We start from the raw sequence: 21,308 nt of genomic DNA on the forward strand, positions 1-21,308 counted from the left end.
TAACTTTTGTATTGCTGTAGAAATTTTATTCAAAGGTGGGAAGAGAGAGGTAGTGTCAAATAATCTGTAGATGGTGTAGTTTTTAATTAATTTTTTTTTAATCCGAGAAGTGATTACAATAGCCAGACAAAAGTACTCCTCTCTCCATACTGGATGAATAGCCAGCCTTGGAGTCAGAAAAACCTAAGTGTAAGTCTGCTTCTTAACACATATTAACTACATAACCAGGAGCAATTGCCTTAACTTGTATATGTGTCTATATAAGGACAATGAATGGAAAGAGTTTACATAATTAAGAGTTATACTCATCTTTATTTTAAAGATGAGATACTTTATTTGGAGATGAAATTTTCATTCATTTTGGATAGGAAGGATAAACAACCTTTTCAAAACATCCGTAACAAAGAACATAGTAAAGTATTTTCTTCTTGTTGACCAAAAAAGAAACTTGTTCCCCTATCCCAAATCATACATTTCTATAATAGGCAGTTTCTCTTCAAACAGTATTAATTCTTTATCCTTCTATATAATAGACATGATGTGTTTTGATTGGAGCAGTTCAACTTGATATCGTCATTTTTCAAGTAAAGCTTCAAAGAGGGGAAAATAAGAGAGAGAGACAGACAGACAGACAGCGCATGCATGTGTATATGTGTGAGTGTGTGTGCGTGTGCGGCACAAATTCTAATGATGAGCCTTTTTAGAAAAATCTGTGTTCTGGAGAATGATCAAATTTTCTATTGCAAATTATAAGAATTGTAATATTTTACTAATTTCCATTTTCACATGTAAAACTGATGTTTCATGTTAATTTTTGACTTATTAAAACATGATTTTTCCAACATTGCACCATCACAGTCTGATTAAGATGGTAAGTAGCTTGATACATTCATCCCTGCCTTTTTTTTTTTTTTTTCCCATTGTCAGTCACCTAGTTATCAACGCATATAAAGACAAGTAACAGCCTGTTTCCATCTCTAGGAGATAAGCAAGTTACTATTAGGGAATTTGGTTACATAAAAAAAGTTCATGGTGGCTTAAGTATTAGACAGTATGTTGAGAACATTAGTAAATATGGAATTTATTTTGTTTACACATGTATAGATGATATAAAGGATATTTTAAAGCATATGATGTAGAATTTTAGCCCCAAAATCTTTTTCTATAGGCTGCTTTGGATATGATCAATTGTTATACATGTTTCTAGTTATTTTCCTGTTTTGCTTTTCCTTAGCTCAGAAATGCAGGAATCTTCTCAGAATATTATAAAAGATGTGTCCGGCCATGTTTTACATCTGAATACAATAAATATTTATATCAGTAAGAGTGGACATCCAAGGCTATTATGGAAATAGAAAAGGGATTAATATCAACTTAATATTGGGAATGAATGTGCTATCCTTTTTTTTTTTTTTTTTTTTTTTTTTTTTTTTTTTTTTTTCCTATTATAAGATTACACATTCACTTAACCCCAATTGCCTTGGCAAAAAAAAAAAAAAGATTACACATTAAAGCCATTCAAAGCAAGGTTAGATTTGGAAATAGACAATGAAGGTATTGTGTTTCTCTAAGCCTTTCAGAATAATGTCTATTGGGACTAGTAAATGATGTATTTCTTGATTTAGTAGATGAGATGTAACATATTTGGTCATAAATCAAAGTACAGATCAGCACATCATTGTAATAAATACAGTTTTACACAAAGCCATTTCCATAAGTCTGACTACAAGGTGATATCTACCCCCTTTTAATAGCTAAGTTAATTATAATTTGATACACAGAATATAGCTCTGTAAGTAATAAAAAGAATTCTCCCCATGAAATAATTATAGTATCAGTGTTTAGGTGTGTAATCCCATGGGTGTTTTTTTTTTTTTTTTAATAGCTGGTTTTACCCTTATTTTTTAAGAATTTGTCATTTAACCATGTTTGTTTAATATCATGGAATAATTGGCCTTATTTGTGAGCTGTTGGATTCGGGGCCGTAGCACTGTCTGAGAGGTTTACATTTCTCACAGTGAACCGGTCTCTTTTTCAGCTGCTTCCTGGCTTCTTTTTACTCAGGTTTCACTGCTTTTTAAATGCTGTATTAAAATTTAACATGTTCTGCTATTTTCCTAACATGTAATGTCTTTTAATCAAACTCAACATAGTCCAAAAAACAAATGTTTGAATTTTAATTACCACTGATTTAATTTGCTTTTTAAAATCCCTGAAAGCTGTTGGTTTGATTTCTTTTCCAAGGCAGGTTTAGAAGGCAATTCAAGACTGATTCAGTTTGGTTTGAAGCTAATCTAATAAAGTTTATGTCTTATGTCAGATTCATTAGAAAATATCAACTTTCTCCCTTCTATCTATAGAATTCTGTTCAGGCAAATTGTCCTGCAGTACAGCACACCAGATCAGCCTGGCACATTTTAATGTATTGTGACTTGGTTCCTTCAAAACGTACAGTGCAATTGTGTTAAGTCTTTTTGTTTCAATATTGGCTACAAAAGCTCAAAGTCATCCTCCCTTCCCTCATAGGACACTGAAAAAGAGTTTCTGGTTTTAATCATGAAGTATTTTTTTTCCTATTAATGGTTGTACCTTCTTTTCTGATAGAAGCTATTGCATGTTAAGTCTTGTGTATAAGACTTTAATCTGAAAGAGCTAGAGGAATAGAATTTTTAAAAAGAGGAATTGATCCAAATTCTTGTGTTTTGTTTTTGTTTGGTTTGGTGTGTTTTTTTTGTTGTTGTTGTTGTTGTTTTTTAAGGGGAGGCACTCCATGCCTAGGGTGCATCAACTGATTTTCAGGGTAACTTTAGACAGCTTTTGCCTGTTTTTCATTGGATTATTGAATAAAACAACCACTCTTCACCTATTTTGCACAGATTTAGGCTTTACATTATAATTATACCTCTCCTTATATCCCTTTTCTTTCTTCGATTAAGTGTCTTTTACCTGAAATCTAGAGCAAAGACATCTGGTAAGAATTCCCAAACTATCCTGGATGAACTATCCTATGAAGTAATCTGATATTTGCTTAATAGTTTATGGGGTAACCTGTATTTTGACATTTTTATCAGAGAGGAATGAGAAAAAAGTAACAGAGCCAATGACAGTAGGAGCATTTGGGCTTTCAAAACAATCCCCGGTGATCTCATATTAGTTAAGTTTGTCTATATTCTTAATGGTAACTAGGGAAAATTTAAGTCTGAAATAAAAATTTAGAAATAAAAATTGCTAGGTCATGGACCCATGAAAGGTATGTATAAATTCAGTGACAATTATTTACAATTCGGTAGATATTCCCTGATTGTGAAATTCATTATCCAAAACAAAAGGTCTTAGAGTTGGTCAAATATTTTGCCTTTCATATAACCTTGCCCAATATCTTTCTGCACAAGTGAATTAGAATTCTTCTAAAAATATTAACCCTGACTAGTGAATCTATAACTTCATATTTAGGGCTTTTTTTTGCTAAATTTTCTTTTTCAATTTTGTGTGTGTTTCAGATTATTTCCTGTTAATATTATTAAGTATGTATGATAGAGGTTATTTCAGATTAAATCTCCAAAATAAAAACCAGTCCAATCCTTTTCTGCTGAATACTGCATTATTTTACGGTTGTCTTTCGGTTGAGGTGAAATAGATCTAAAAATAGAATATTCTTTGGAGTCCTCCAGGGAAGTCATCTCAGCCATCAATTCCTATTGTCCCAGTTCTCTCAGCTTTGGAGAATTGATTGTGCTCATCTGTGAAAGTACCAAGAGAAACAGCATAATATTTCAGCACTGTAGTTTTTTAACAAAGGAAAATGACAGTTAAATGATAGCAATATTTATGACATGTAACAGAAAGCCTGGGTGTTTCTGCTCTGTCTTGGGTAGAGTATCCTGTGCTTATACTCCTGAAAAAAAATTTTTCCAGTTAACTGGCTATAAGCATATTCCTACAAAGATCCTTTTTTTGCATTTGGTTATCATTATAAAATTGGGTTTATCACACTTAAAAAACATCCCCAAATATTGACTTGAAAAAACATTTGAGAAAAAAAAAATTTTAATATGACTAGTCTCATGTCATGTTTTTATAGACTTTTAAACCTGCTCTGGGGTGTTGTACAATGCTTCTTATTTCTTATCCTTTTCGCTCTTTCCAGGACCTTGAGAATATCTCCCCTGACACTGGATCTTCCTTCCCTCTGTACTTTTGCAGCTACATGGACTTTACTCTTTTTCCCTTTGATTTGGATAGTTAGCTGACTTGGCTTAATTGGGTCTGTGACAAACCTTTCTTTAAACTTTCTTTCTTTTTTTTTTTTTTTTAATACTGCTTCAAATTTTTTTTAAAAAACAATGCTGTTGCCAATTTTTCCCCACTCTCCATAATTAAAAAATATATATATCGATCTCTTTTGTTTTTATAGCATCTTCATTTTCAAATAGATACTTCTTTATTCACCTACCCAGCAAGTTTTCCCCTGTAACAAACTGAAAGAGATAAGAGTTGGAAGGGTTGTGGGAGGAAAATCCTGCAAAAATAAACTACACAGCAACCAAGTTTGAGAATATGTGCCAAGGGTTCCTGAACAGTTTTGTGTCATTAATTCCTTTGTCAGTCTACTGAAACCTATAGACTTCTTCTCAGAATACTTTTCGATACAGAATCACATTTCAAACCAATTACAATTAAATACTTGTACCAAAATACTTAATAAAAAGTTCATGAACCTCAACTTAAGCATCAATGGTATATGAAGTATTACACCACTAGAGTTCTCCATCTCAGCCGGAAAAGGAGACTCAATTTCTTACTTCTTTTCCAGGGCATATTTGGTAATAATAATTACCTAAAAATCAATTTTTTCATTTTATATTGTCATTTTTGTTTTCCTGTTTCTGATTATTTTATACTGTGTTGGTTCATTTTAGCCTTTTCATATGTCTTATGAATTATTTCCATTAATTATTTCTTAGTGTTGAGTTTGGTGCATTCATGTATCAGGATTTATTGGGCAGTGAGTAGGCATCTATTGTGTTTCTAGTCCTTTAATATTAAAAAGTGCTTTTGGAAATATATTGTGGCATGTGAGGTCTTTCCATATCCTCTTTCTGTTACATATTGAGCAATCTTCTTTATCAGATTTTATGAACAAGGGGATCAATTATTTGATAACTAAGGCAGTTTTCTTTTTCTCGTGAAATTAGTTTATTCACAGAAATTTTGATATGATATCCTTTCCTTATTAATTTTTTTATTTTCAGCATAACTTATTTAAATTGATCCAAATGTAGTTGTTTTGAGTACACATCATCTCATTTTCTCATTTTTTTCTTCTAGTTTTATGTTGATTTTGACTGTTTCCCCTTCAAGACAGTATTCTGATTCTCCATAGAGAGCCAATTCCAGGAATGACTCCCATGTTATTAGTCATTTCCTGTGTGTTAAGATACAAGTTAATTTTTTCTGATGATATCTGTTACTCATTGTAGCTTGTGCATTTCCAATTTGACTTGTCCAATCAAACAGTCCTCCCATAAGCATGAGACAAAAATAATTTCCAGTGAGACCCTCCCTTCTTCCCTCTCCCCCAAAATGGAAAAGATCTGTGAAGATTTTTATAACAAACTCTTTTTTTCCCTGAAGGATAGTGGTACTGACACATTGGACTGTAAGATTACATTTCCAGATGTGTTGCTCCTAGAGAAAGTTTTCTAAAGAAAATGGATGAGAAAAACAACTGCATTAGACCAAGTGCACAATGAGACTGCCCAACACAATGAAATTGAGAGATTAGTTCTTAAAGTATGTAAAAAAAGGAAAGATCCCAAAGAAATGGGTAGGGAGGCGAAGTGGAAGAATCTTAGACTTTATTATTAGCCCAAAAAACTGATCTAGAAGATATCAATAACATTTCACTTAAAAATTTAAGCATTTGATTTAATGCAGAGCAGTAAGGTATTTTATTTTCTTTTCCAGCAAGTTCTAATCCCATGCATATGGCAAAATCTTGAAAAGGTAGAATTGCAATAACTTGATTTGACTCTGATTATTTATGTCAAGCAAACATAAAACAAGAAAATGTATTAATTCTCAAAGGTTCCTCTACTGTGGCGGAGGTCCAACATAAAACCAAGGTGAAGAATTTCTTAGAGGTAATAAGAATTTATAGATGCCCCTGTCTTTTGGATGATATTTTGTGATTAGCTTCAATCCCTATAACTTGGAGAGATCTATAACAAAACTCTTCTATATAGAGGAGTTTGACCACTCATCTCCCCAAAAAAAAAATATTTTAAAAATAAAATAAGTAGGTGAAGAGCAGCTATTGTCCATACTCTTGATATATTTGGATGAATGAAAAATCATTTATTAAGTGCTTACTATACATTAACCACTGTGCTAAGGACTGGAGATACAAATGAAAAAAATAAGACAAATCCTGTTGTCAAGGAATTTTAATTCTTTTTTAATTCCATTTTAATGAGAGGGTTCAACACACAGAAGAATGATCTGCAGTCTATAGGTCAACTATTAGTACATGTCTGTTGGACAGCCAGTGTTAATAGACACTAATCCTAAAGTCTAAAGTTAAATTGAAAAAGAAAAACAGGCTACATTTCCTTCTGGGAAACTGCATAGTTCTTTTAATGAAACCAACCTTCCTAAAACAAAAACCTGCCTTCTACACCAGTACCTTCTACACCTGTATTCCTCCAGTGACATATATGGCTACATATCTTGGAGTACTACATTCTCAGAAGAATTAAAGTCGAGGATCACTCAAAGGGCATTGGATTCAGACAAACTATGTCTAAGCAGACTGCAGCATTGTACCAGGGTATTGTGGGTCTTTCTCATAGCAAAAGGAAAGAAACACCCATGACCAACTCACATGTTCCAATGATATCTATACAATGTTAAGAGATAATATAAGTACTGTTGTAGTGAGTTGATAGAGTGTAGACAGACATGGATGGGTTTCACTCTGTCTCAATGGAAAGAATATCTACATTCTTGAGTTTACAGATAAAGTAGTGATTGGACAGTTATTTGAGAAACCTTAACTATAATATAGTAGATGCCACTGCTAACAGTTTTACTATGTAGTCTGAAAACTGCTTTGTTCATATTTTTGAATACAGTGAAAGTAATAACTACCATTCCTTAATTATTTCTTTAACTTCAAAATTTGTGCTTAAAAAAAAGTTTATTTAAAACCTTACTTATCTCCGTAAAGACTTATTTCAAGGTTGAAAATAAGCAGTTTGATTCAAAATAGATTTTATTTATATATTTATTTATTACTGGGCACCATAACAACTGCCTTTCTAGCAGGAACCATAATTGTAGCTACTAGCTTATTAATAATAATCGCAGTGATTCACAAGGCAAATGTTACCATCAGTTAATTAATAACGAATAACTTATTTTGTGGAATTATTAAAAATATCTCTGAGATCAAGAAACATAGCTGATTAGAGTCTAGTACTAATCTCTTCCTCTTGAACCTGTCATGTGACATTGAGCAAGACCCTTAATTTTTCTGATCATCACTTTCCTCATACTTCTCTGCCAGGGTTGTTTGTTAGCAAGAAAGAAGTTTCTAAATGTGAAATGCCTATAAATGCCATTTTTTAATCATATTACTTTAGTACTTCAAAATCCATGCTAGTGGAATAGATAATCTCTCTACCAATATCCTTCACATGGATCCAGCACATGGAAGTGATTACAAAACTGTGTGAAATTGGATTTCCTTGAGAAATGGAGTCCATCTATGAGGGGAAACATAATTTGAACAAATGTTAACAGGTGTTTTTTAAAAAATTCACCAAGACATGAAATCTGCATGATCATATCTGTCACTATCAAAAGTAGGGAATCTTATTTTTGAACAATCTACAAAGCTACAAATGGTATTTTATAGATTGGCATATTAACCATATTATTAAATCAGAAAAAGTGTTCAGGGTCGGGAGCCAGTCACACACCTAACAGGATACTCTCTGTTATGGTTGTGGAGTTAGAATAGTACCCCTTTGATTTTACAGGGACAGTCTATGGGGCTACAAAGCAATCTCATGTTTGTTCCCAAAAAATATACAATATTTAGGAATTGTTTGCTTTAAAAATGTATTGGGCTTATTTCTTAGCAATATACCAGTCAATGGGGGAGGATAAAAAAATTATTCTCATGAAACATGCATGAAATAAAGATTATTTAAAAAGTAAGAAGTATATGCTATAGTATTACTCATTTTTACTGAAATGATAATTTTGGTCACTTTAAAAAAAAAAGTCTATTGGTCTCTAGCAAATAATCTTCATTTCTTCATTTGGTGAGTGATTTCCTTAAACTGCTTTACTCCCTCTACTACATGGATTTTTAATCAAAGATCTGAATTCAAATACTAATTTCAGGGTGTTTGTCAACTTAGGTTGGAAAAATATATAACATGCCCTTCAGTTCCTAATTTAGACCACAAAATATTTTTCAGAGAAGAGGGTCCATAAGTTTCACCAGACTTCCAAAGAGGTTCATGATACATGAAACAATTTTTATTGTATGGACTCATTCTCACATTTCAGTCTAATGTACATCTTGTCTGTATTCTGCCATTAAAAAAAAAAAAAATCAGCACAATAAACTAGAAACCTTCCTTGGTCTTGTACTATGTCCTGAGTATAGTTAACAGTTCTTGGATTGTCTATCTCATATTTCTTTTTTTTTTGCTGCATTACTAGGATCAACTATACAACTTTTTCCAATGTATAATATGATTTTTTTTTATTTTAACTTTTGATTGAAGCATAATACTATGTTTTGTACACAGTGGCCTCTATAATCTTTTATAGATTATAGATTATTTAAGTATATATAAAATATATGTTAGTTGATTTTATATATATTATTATGTTATTTTATATATTATATATATAACATGTTAGTTGATTAGTTAGGTACATGTTAAAAGATTATAGATTACTTATATATATAATCTATATGTATATATTATCTATAATCTTTTAACATGTACCTAACTAATCAATTATCTATAATCTTTTAACATGTACCTAACTAATCAACTAACATGTTGACCACTGGGGATGCAAAAAAAAAAAAAAAAAAAAAAAAGACAAAAAAGTTCAAAATCCTAAAAAAAAAAAACCTCACATATTCTTTTCAAATACAATTTGAATATAGTTTGTGTGTGCTTAGATAATGTGATTTAATATCAAAGGTATTACCTTCAAGTATATTGTCTTAACTAGATTTAATCTATGGAATACCATAATGACATTGAGGTATCTCCTTCATAACATATTCTACAGCAATATACTTAAGACATGTAAAATGTGTAAGACAGTAAATTTGTGAATTGCTTTGAAGAACACAAAGATTCATTTCTATCCTTGTAGTCTAGGAAATCGGACTTAAAAATGTGAAAAGTTAAATAGTATTAGAGGAGGAAATCAAAATGCAGCAGAGAATTCAAGGCCTACATTACCTTTGCAAATTATTATTTTTACCAAACCTAATTCTCATATAGTTCTAAATAACTTGATAAAATAATGTAAAGTACTTTAAATACCTGAGGAGGGAAAGCAGTGATTTAAATTTGTTATAGAACTGAAATCCTTTTATAGGGAATTCCACAGACCATCCCGGCATGTTGTTATTTGTTTCATTTTTACATCAATGGAATCTGACTGTAATATGTACTTTGCTTTGAAATAACATTCCTGAGCCCAGGCTTTCTTTGTCCCAAGGTTAGTAGAGAAAAATATCATTTGTAACATGGGGGAAATGAGGAAGTGTCTTGCATACCTTTATCATCTTTTTCCCTTTCCATCACCATTCCATTCCCTTCTTTGTTCTCCTAAATCTTTGTGTATACAAGAGTGTGTTGATGTATGGTTTGTGACATTTATGATACAGAGTAGTATGAAAGGAGTTTGAAAGATAATTGTGGAACCTAAAAAATTTAGGAAAAGCCTGCTTCTCTGTTTCCTTTCTTCCAGGTGTACTTTCTACAATGAATTCAAAAAGGGAAGAACATTCACTAAACAACATGCAACCAGTTTCATAGAATCATAGAAGTTAGCCCTTCACATAGATTATTATCCATAAGGACAAAGAAAGCCATTTTTATACAGAATTATTCATTTCAGAAAACATTGTTATGGAAATATCTTCATCATATAGAATCTTTTTATGATTCAGTTCACTGTATTTTGGCTTAACTTTTGTATAACATACCTTTACTTGGTTCCTAGGACTGTTTCTCCCTCCCCTCATCCCAACTCCAATAGCTTTAAAGCAGTTAAGTACTTGATTTAATTATTTAAACCTAGAGCAGCATAATTGGATGGTGGTAAGTTTGCCATCTAACACAGTGATGCTGTTATCTCTGAGTACCAACATCTGAGATACAGAATTGTTGTGATTCCTCTTTCCTTGTGGACTAATAGCAAGACAAGAACACTTGGATTAACAGTATAGCTGAATGGATACTTGATAAAGAAATAGCATAAGATTTCTGTCTATCCTTCACAGTTGAACCATATTAGACACTACTATTCTAGATTCATCTTTGCAGAAGATTGTAAATTTGTAAATAAGAAAGTGTGTGGCAGCAAACATGAATTTTCCTCCTGGTTAAAAATAGGACTTAAAAGGTTTTGTTTATTTTCTATTCTAATGTTTCAGAAGATCTTCATCTTCTCAAAGTTTAATTTAGTCTTTCCTTCCAGATACAACACTTAAGCAATCAAGGATATTTCTTTTCTTTGCTACTTCAATTAATCAACCTTGACAGTTGGCACTAAATATCATTAGACAATCCATAGATGTATGCCAGTGATCCTGTGTGAAATCTAGGACCTTTTTTTTTCTCCTGTAAAACTAAACTATATCTAATGTCTGAGAGTGGAGATCTATGTTTAGTCACTAACTTATGGTGATGAAAATTACAAAGTATTTCAAATAAAAAGTTTACCATTTAACAAAGTACTTAACTATGGACTTTTTAAGTTATTGGCATTTAGAAGAGAGGTTTTAAGAAAATGCTATCACCTGTTGAACTGTCTTAATTAAATTCTTTTGTTTTATGAGAATATATTTGACACATAAGTAATGTTATACATAGTGAATTTAAATTTAAAGCAGTATTTAATCCATCATATCATTACAGGTTACCAGGTTATGCCCAGCCAGCAACAGCAAAACTACCAAGGGATAGTTGCAGTTCAACCATCCCAAAATCAAAATCTAGTCAGTGGCCAACAAAACAATATTGGAAATCAAATTCAAGGTGTGATTGTCCCTTACCCTTCGGTGCCATCTTATCAGGTATGTTACTTATCTTAATTAGTTATGTCTTTGGATAAGTAGATAAGTGAATTGAAATGCAACAATAAAACTTTAAGATGCAATCACAGAACTTGGAAAATAAAAGCTAAAAATCATCTTTCTGTTTTCTTTGTACAAAGGGAAAAGTCTTTAGCTATAGGAGTTTTATGGTCTTTAAAAAAAAAAAGAATGACTAATGAAAATAATCTACTGTAATAATTATTTCACTATATCCGAAGGATATTTCCATTTTTATTATTAAAATGTAGAAAATTCTATCACTGGCTTTCATTGACAGATGTATATTTTTTCTATCTCTTGGTTGTTTAATGAACTGCACATGCAAGTAAATGTCTTATTCTTCAGATTTTTACTAAAGTCCCCTCATGTGTAAAAGAGAGAGGCAATAAAATTTAAGAATCACAGGGCCAAAGAATCCTAGAATTTCATCATGTAAACGGAGCCCGAAGTCCAACTAGACAAAGTTGCACCAAAACAACAGTTTCCTCTACAGCCCATCTAATAAGTGGGCAACCAGCCTGTCTTTGCTTTATTGCGTACCTCTAATCAGTAGAGAGGTCATATAGATATTGGCAGCCTATTCAAGTTCTGGTTAGCTCCACTCCTAAAGATGTTTTTCCCTTGTGTCAAGCCTCTTGTTCTTACATCTATATTCTAGCCATGCAGAATAAGTCTAGTCCATCTTTCCACATGATAGAACTTCACATCCTTGAAAATGGAGATCTTGTCCCCTTTAGGTTTTCTTCCCTTTTCCAAGCTTAACATCCTTTATCTGTTGCTCATATGACATGATCTCAAGGCCCTCCTTCATCCTCCTTTCTTCTTATAGACAGTCCTTAACAGTGTCAGGTGGAATAATTAGGAAGCGTATAACAAGATTTTACTGTGTGTGTGTGTGTGTGTGTGTGTGTGTGTCCCCTTATGCATGCACGCACACGCACACACACACACACACACACACACACACACACACACACAAGCATCCTAGCACTTCCCTAGCCTGTGCATCTCTGAATATAGTCTGACTTTTTTTTCCAGGTGACTTATCTAGTCATGCCTCCCTATCTTGTACTCTTGAAGATGTTTGTTTCTATTTTATTTGTTTGTTTTAGCAAAAAGATCACCACATCATGGTATTGTGGAAAGAATACTAGATATGATGTTGCATTGAGACCCTAACTTTTCTTTTTACTGTTTTACCTTAAGTAATTCACTGAACTTTTCTTAATTTTCTCATCTATAAAATGAAGAAATTAGAATAACAAAATTCACTAGAAAGAACACAAGTTCTATATTATCAGTGGAAAAATGAGAAATAAAGAAAGAAATAGCACTTTCCAAACTATTTAATGCTACTTTTAAAAAAAATTTAGAAAAAATAGGAAAAGACTTGACAAAGAAGAATAAGAAATATTAGAATTTTAAATTCCAGCATGTGATAAATCTAAAAATGTATTGCATAGAAAAGAACTTTTCTATTTGATAAGACAGAAATCCAGCAAAAATTGGATTTAGGTCAACATTTTATACTATACATGATAAATTCAAAATGAATATGTGACCTGAGAAGCATGCTGTTTATGTTCTTACAGAAAATTGATAAAGTCAGAATACCGAATGAAACACCTATTTTTTGGACATGACCAATATGAGGATTTGTTTTATTTTACTATGACTATGAAAGTCTGATGATAGGATTTTCTAAGTTTTAATTGTAGACATAGAAAGACATAGTGAAATGATGGCTACAGTAAACTGTTTTCATTGTATGTTCTTTTTTTAAAAAGTATAAGACTTATAGCTAAAAAAAGACTTTTCCATTTATCCAATGAAGACAGAAAAGTGACTCTTTGACTTTATAAATGTTGCTACCCTATTTACAAGTACTGTTTGTCTTTACATGACTATATAACAAGTTTTGGTTTTTGTTTACTCCAGTGAGTGGGACAAGTGGAAAGAAGAGAAAATGAATCTTTGACAATTTAATAAATAATTTTTTTAAAAAATATTAGAGATCATGTCACTAAAAGAATTTAGAGCTAGATCAGATATCTTTTACAGTTGTACCTTGGGGATAAGTTCTTAACTGAGGAAGGAATAGGGCAATTACAAAAGATATAACTGAGATGATTGGATTATATGAAATTGAGAATTTTTTGCATGAATAAAATTAATACATTGAGAATAAAAAGGAGAGCATCTAAAACTAAAAAAAAAAAAATTATCACATATCTGTTAAAGTTCTGATATCTAAAATATATAGATGGCTGTCAGAAACATATGAGACTTTAAGAGGTATTCCCCAGTTAAAAGGTATGAATAAGTGACTCTCAAAAAAAAAGAAATTCAGGTTATTATATAAAAGAATAGACTGAGTCACTAATTTTAAGGTAAATTTAAAGCGAGACAGCTCTGAGGTGTCAACACATTCTAAGCAAATTGAGATTATAAAATATGGGAGTAGGTGGTGTTGCAAGTCTTGGGGAAAGACCAACATTCTAAAGATAGACTGATAGTTAAGTTAAGAATTGATCTAGTGATTTTGGGAAATGGTTTAAAATTATTCTAAAAAAAAAAAAAGGAAAGGTCCATCCTTTTTAACTTAGGAATTCTTCTACTGTGAGGCAATTGCCCCAAGAGGTTAATGATTTAAAAAGGTGGGGGAGGATAAAATATCTTAAAATGCTTTTCATAGTAACAAGAAACTGGCTGGCTTGGGGAATATCTGAACAAGTCATAATATATGAACAAGAAGGAATTTACCTACAATCTAAGAGATGCTGAATATGATGGCTTATATTCATTATAACATAATAAGAAGCTAGAAATTGAACAAAAGAGATCTAAAGAAGTTATAATTCCTTAACTATCTTAAAGAAAATGAAGGACTTATTTCAAGAGAGGAATATGGAAGGGCATTCCCAGGAAAAATAATAGCATTTACAAATCACAGCTCTTAATAATGAGCAGTGTGCAAGGGCACAATTTTGTGTCACAGGGTCTATATTAAATCCCATCCAAAAGTTAATTGTAGAGAAATAGAATCTTTATTCTTTTCATGGTTTTTATTGCATCATGTTTTTTACTTATCATAAATGTGTACTGTGTAATCACAAGAACATTGAAAAATTAGAATAAAGGAATTACCTTCATTAGGCAGTTATTGAGCACTAAAATTTGTCTGAGGAACAAAGCCAACAAAGGTTACTTTGAGGTGTAAGTGCCTTGTTCCTCTTTTCTTCCCACCTTCCCTCCCTTTTTCCTTCCTTTCTTTCTTTCCTTCCATTCTTTCTTCCTTTCCTTCACAAAATTACTGTCCACATTGTTCTCCACCAATCATATCCCAATTCTAGGTTTCATCCAGTAAATTGTTTTTTTCTTTTGTTCTACTCTCTCTGGTGCTTCTTAATCCCCTTGACTTATCTCTTCATCCAGAAAAAGAAAGGAAATTTTAAAAAGCCTCAGATGAGCAAATGGTAGCTGATAGAAACCACTCAGCTATGTCTTTGATACTTTTGGTCACTAAATTTGGCAAATTTAGAAAGTAGAACTCTGAGCTAAGAAATTATTTTTTTTTAATTGCCTTCTCCTAGTAGGTTGTATTTCATTCTCCAGCACAGTAAAATGTGTTTCACAGTAGGTTTGTTTTTTCTTTGCTTTAAGCTTCACATTTATTCCAATAGTGTGGATCATTAAGTTGTCTTTCATTTTTCTTAGATCATCTTTGCATAAATATTAAATCTGATGCAATCAAAAATGCCACCTAAATAATATTAAATTACTTTCATTCTTGAAAGATTCGATTATGTTATATTATGTAGAATAGAAAATCAGCCCAACAATTTTGTTTTGGATAATTTATCTAGTGGTGAGATAATTAAGAAATTCCAGTGCAGTTGGGAAGGATTACTTCTATTTCAGAAACATATGAAAAAGACTATAGATAATATGGTTGAACTATTAAAATTATGAGATTTTCGAACATAGGATCAAGCTTAGAGAGACCTTACTAACCCTAATTATAGTTTACAAAAATAACTAAGAATCTTTTATTGCATTTTAATGCACCATGGTCTATTAAATTTAGTAAATCCTTTCTGGGTGATAAATGTATGCTACAGGGAACTTTTAAAAAGGCATTCTACCTCATTCTACCCCAGCATTCTAGGGTAAAGAGCTTAAAAGCATAATTTTTCTATAATTTTTTTTTTGAGAGGTATACAGTTTAACTTGCCAGTAAAGAAATGGCCAGTGAGTAAGTAGGGATAATGAAATTTTACGTAATTTTTTCTGGAAAAATTATATCATTGTCCTGAAGTCTAAACTTTTCTAAATGAATATACTTTATTATTGAAAGGTAAGTACAGCTTACATCCCATGATTAAGGAACTCAGTGATCCAAAGTTTTGTCTCTACTAATGAAAAAACAAAAGTTATGATGTCTACATTGTCTTCTTGAACCTATTATACCATCTTAGTTTGTATGTTTAATTGTGTTGCTTTTGGATATTTTTAATAGGGTATGTGTTTGGTTGACTGATTTAGGAATTTACGTGAGTTTTTTTATTTACTGTAGTTTATTTAAATTTTTAAGGAAAAGAGGAACCCCAAAGGATTTGAAGGATAAATACCTTGTTGGTAGTATAACAAAAGAATCTGGGTGATTGATGATGCTGGTACATATCTTCAGACATTTGAAAGTGGAAATTAGCAGAGTGGGGTTTAGAAAGGAAATTGTTTCTTTCTTTCTTTCTCTAAAATAAGCATGTCTTCTTTCTTTCACCAACTTTAGGTTTCACTGCCTCAAGGTTCTCAAGGAATGCCTCAGCAGACTTATCAGCAACCTATTATAATACCTAATCAATCTAATCAAGGACCTATACCCACCACAGGAATGCCAGTTTACTATAGTGTCATCCCACCTGGTCAGCAAAACAATTTAAGGTGAATAACTGAACTAAGTTTTTATAGTTTCCTATTCATTGCCTTATCAGCTACAATCTCTAGTCTTATCAGTGTCCACTAATTATACTAAGTATAATACTAGCATATTTTCTCCCTTTTGTTCATTCTCTTTACATAGAATTGGAAAAATAATATATGCCAACAATTGCTCTGAAAGAAGATTGTCAGGTACTTTATCAAATTTTGGCGTTTGGAAAAAGAGGAATCTCCTTTGGCAAGCCTACTATTCTACAAAATAGCAATTATTCATTAGATGAGGAACTGTTCTTCCAAGAAATCAAAAACATATTATATGTTGTTTTATTTTTTCCCATGACATTCCCATGAGTTTGCCAGAGGGGCAACTGGCATTTTGTTTATTTATTTTACAGAATGGGGAACTAAGATATGCTAGATGGTAAGAGTTGTCAGGTTATAATGATTGCAAATGGCTCATTTGTCTCCAGTGTGGAGGTAGAATCAGGATTGACATATCTACTGCATTAGAATCTGTGTTCGAAATTGTTTTGACATTGAAGGAATTCATCATCATTTTAACTGTTGTCAAAACTCCCTTAGTAATGCTCATGTTTTCTTTCATTTCTGACTTTATAATAGCCTTGGCAAAATAGTACAAAAGGTCAAATTAAAATTAAAGAAAAGTTCTGGTTCTAACAATAATAACTCTTGAGTTTTACTCGATAGCAAGGCCCAACTCTTTTTAAGCAATGCCTGTTACACAAGGGAAGTAGTATGTTCCATTTTAAAATTCCTATTTTGTTCCTTCATTTAAAAATTTTTTTTAGGTATCTTTTGTTTTTACACCACCTTATTTCCAAATTCATTCCTAGCCCAAGAGCTATCCTTACAACTAAGAATATTTTTTTAAATGAAGCAGTTTTTAAGAGCCTACTATGTGCCGATAACTCTGCTAAGTGCTTTATTAATACTTATCTCATTTGTTTCTTACGACAAATATAGGAGATAGGTGCTATTATTAAGACCGTTTTACAGTTGAGGAAACTGGCAGAGGTTAAGGGGCATATCCAAGGTTACACGGCTATATATGTTCAAGGCTAGATTTTAATTTTTAAGTCTTGAGCCCAGGCTCACCAATCTATACATTGATACCTTACTACCTTTTAAAGAGGAAAAAGGGGCGGGGAAAAGGAAAATATAAATTACTTTGGCCAAAATTAACAACTAGCTATAATATGGTGAGCAATGTTTCACACCTAGTCTCCTTTTGCAGAGATGAAAGGGAAATGCATTTTTTAAATCTTCTTCAGTGCCAATTTTGCCTACTATAATTATAGAGTATTCAGTCTGGGTTATTTTGTTGTTCTTTCCATACACATTGTTGTAGTCATTGTAAATATTGTTTCCTCTTTCTGCTTATTTCAATTTGCATCAGTTGTCTTCTCATGTTTTTCTGAACTATTCATATTCATAGCTCTTTAGTTCTGTTACATTCATGTTCCATAATTATTCAGTCACTCCCCATCACTATACCTGTGTTTTTAAAATTCTACAAGTAAAGAGAAAATATTTGCACTTTTAATTATTACTTTTCACTTGTGTTACTATCAGTGCTAAATCTTCTAAATCATATACATTATATTGGATTAAGTAGCTACTGTGAAGGAACATTGCAACCTGAAGTGAGTAAAGGTATAATGAAAAATATTGATTCTAATATGTGAATCATGAGACAAAATAGAATTAGTTTGTCCAAATGAGGTTAAAGAGGCAACTGGAACTTCCTGGGGTTTAGATAAAGTTCAACCTGAATGTAGCTTTTGGGCGACAAATCTCAAATTAACTGTTTATGTCTAACCCTAATCTGGTAGGCACTCACTTTTTAACACATTGGCATAGGTCCATTCCATGAACATGCTATAACAATAAGGTAAGTTTTAAAAATGTACTCAACAAAAAAAGCAAAGATGTATATCCAATCAGGACTGTATGCAAGAAGAATTTCTCAGTTTACTCATTTGGTGTGAGGGCATACCAATTACAGAATTAACAAGAACATTGATTGCATGAAGAAATATTTGTAATTTACTTTAGACATTATAAAATATAATAACATTTTAAACAGAAAGTTATTTTGGTTCCAGTTATTAGCAGGGTTTAGCAGACAAATGTCCATATTAATAAAACACACCATTAATTGATAAATATCTACCACATTATTGTTGATTCATTCATGTCTGACTCTTTATGACCCCATTTGGAGTTTTCTTAGCAAAGATACGGTATATGCTATTTCCTTCTCTTGCTCATTTTAAGATAAGGAAACTGAGGCAAACAGGGTTAAATGATTTGTCCATAGTTGTACAACTAACAAGTGACTGACTGCTTTAAACTCAGTTCTTCCTAAGTCCAGGCCCAGCACTTTATCCACTGCTGTCCTATATACATTTAGCTGTTCATAATTAGCCATAGAAGTTAATTGACATTCAAATTTAGAAAAAATATCTATCATCATTTGAAGGAACCCTAAGAGTTTCTTTGCTCAAACACATACCAGATCAGTTTATTCTGCAGACATACTCAATTGATGGTCCTCTTGTCTTTACTTAAAGAAATCCACCATCCAAAGAAGCCTAGGGCATTTTTAATTAGCACTTATTAGTAATTTTTTTCTTATATCATGTCTAATTTTGCTTCTCTATACCCTGCACCCATTAAAAAGTCCCTACGACGAGAAAGACACGTGGGTCAGTCATTGCTGGCTAACCCAGATACTATATTGTGACAGAAGCAGTTTGTGGTCTTTTTAATCTTTTGGAATATTTTCTTTTTACATTATCTAGAAACTCCATCAATAGCTTAGAATTGTGTGGATTCCTGCACAGATTTCTTTTGTATGTATTTGGACCAACTTTGCTATTCTTGGCTTCATCTTAAATATCATTGCCATTTAGTCACAGAGTACCTCCAGTACTTTACGTAGTAGTATCCAAGTGATATGCTTCCACTATGGACTGCAGTGGAAATAAAGCACTAGAAAAAAATATAACTAACTGTCTTTTTTCCTTATTTTAGCTATTTCTTGTCTTCCTTGCATTTTATCTGAAAGTTCTCATAGGAGATACTCTACTGGTTCATTTTCTCATTGGATGGTGTTAAACTTGAACCCATGCTCTGATTTTGTTTTCTGTCCTTCTCCTCTATAGAGAGTCTCGGTTTAATATAGCATAAAGATCTAGATTTCATTTCCTACATTTCCTTCAAGGTGCAGCTCAAGCACCACTTTCTAAACTAAACCTTACTGACTCCCACAACTGTTAATGACCTTCTTCCTGCCTACCTTCTATTCAATTATTTTATATTTATTTTTTATTTTACATTTACTCTTTATGTAGAGTAACTGTAAAATATAATGGAGTAATAATATGATAGAGTAAAATATAAAGCAGTATAATAAATATAAAGTGCTTATGTTTGTCATTGTTGTTTCCTTCCACTGAAATCTAGGCTGCTGACAAGTGGCAATTGTTTCATTCTTTGAATTTGTTCCCCTACTTATTGATCAGTTGAAGACTTTCAAAGTTATATCCAAGAAGTTTAATTGTATAATATGATTCAGCTTACTCATAAGATGGAGGAATCCTTTGGTTCATAGTCCTATTACATATGCTTCCCAGAGACCACACAAAACTCTTACACAATCAGCCTTCTATCATTCTAGTGAATTCTCCTTTCCCATTAATTCTGACATAGGTTAATTGCCTCCCTGTGAATATTTTTAAATATTTAGAACTTAATCAATAAGCAAACTCCATTTTTATCAGGCCTTTACTGTACAGGTAACTTAGTGGCATTATTCTCCAAGTAAAATACCAAATAGGAATAATTTGGACAGTATTTTTCCTTCCCCTAGTAACATGTTATGTCAGGAAATCTTCTCTTCCTAGAAGGAAGATAATGCAAAAATAAAGAACAAGATCCCAAGAGCTGAGAGCCCTACTTTTATAGGCCATAAAGAAGAGTAACAGATTCTTCAGTCATTCACAAGAAGTTCAATGTATTACATCAGTTTGATTGGACAACTCTTCAATTTAATCAGGGCCTAAAAATGACCTGAACCTTATATTATCAAGTCCATTGGAGAAATATCCTCAACTTGATGTCCACTTTGACATATATCTACATTCTACCTCATGAACAGTCAATCTGTTTATAGTCCCGCATATATGTAATTCAACCTCTTTTGATTCATCTGTGCTATTGCTACTACTAAAAATGCTTTTTTTTGTTCACTCATATTCCTGTCTCTTCCTTTAAAGGCCTTATTCTTTAAAAATGATTTTAAATTAAGTCCAAAGTTGTTCTTTTTTCTAAATTCAAGCTATTGCCTTTCTGTTGGTTTAAATTAGAACTTTGAGATTTATGCTTCACCAGAGCAAGAAAATATGCTTTGTACCAGATAGCTTAATATTTGTTTAGGGAAAACTTCCAGACTTTCCCCTTCTCTTCCTTTAATGACTTCTTCAGGCCATAAATAACCTGGACAATTAAGGAAGTCCATCCCCAGGGCTTGGCTGACCTAGATTTAGAAAAGAAAAAGGCAAAGAATTTGAACATTAAGGTAATTTGGCATTTCCTTTGGGCAGCTCCTACATTGATTATTTTCTGAATAATTTTTCTGACTGGGGAAAACATATTGATGTTAATGTGTTTTTCCTAATTGTTCTTAAGTACAACATGAAATAGTCCAACTAAATTATCCAACTAAAATAATATTGCGTACATACCTTCATCCATGAGAGATGATTAAGTGCAAATGATTTCTAATTGACTTTCTGCTTTTACTACTCAATTTTTGTTTTTATTTTTTCCAAAAACTTTTTTACATCATTCTAAATTAGCTATAAAGGAACAATTCAAAACAATCTATAAAGTAAATTTTAATTTTTTTTCTCAAGCTGTGTCATCTATATGCACTTAATTTGTCATCAGATGTTATTTCTGACATACTAATTTTTGT

General features: G+C 32.0%; 1 protein-coding gene and 1 non-coding gene across 12 annotated transcripts in view; both read left to right on the plus strand.

The window, feature by feature from the left end:
* The window catches only part of R3HDM1 (R3H domain containing 1), a 172,508-nt gene that overhangs the window by 134,735 nt on the left and 16,465 nt on the right, over positions 1 to 21,308 (plus strand). For all 11 annotated transcript variants that reach the window (XM_031960004.1, XM_031960003.1, XM_031960005.1 and 8 more), the window contains 2 exons: positions 11,187 to 11,344; positions 16,158 to 16,309. In XM_031960004.1, the coding sequence (XP_031815864.1) occupies positions 11,187 to 11,344; positions 16,158 to 16,309 (310 nt within the window). The remainder of the gene's footprint in view (positions 1 to 11,186; positions 11,345 to 16,157; positions 16,310 to 21,308) is intronic.
* Positions 1,913 to 2,062, plus strand: MIR128 (microRNA mir-128). The gene has a single exon (NR_105705.1). It is a non-coding gene; the product is annotated as a microRNA mir-128 (primary transcript).

The sequence above is a fragment of the Sarcophilus harrisii genome, chromosome 3 (assembly GCF_902635505.1).
Source record: "Sarcophilus harrisii chromosome 3, mSarHar1.11, whole genome shotgun sequence".
NCBI classification, from domain to species: domain Eukaryota; kingdom Metazoa; phylum Chordata; class Mammalia; order Dasyuromorphia; family Dasyuridae; genus Sarcophilus; species Sarcophilus harrisii.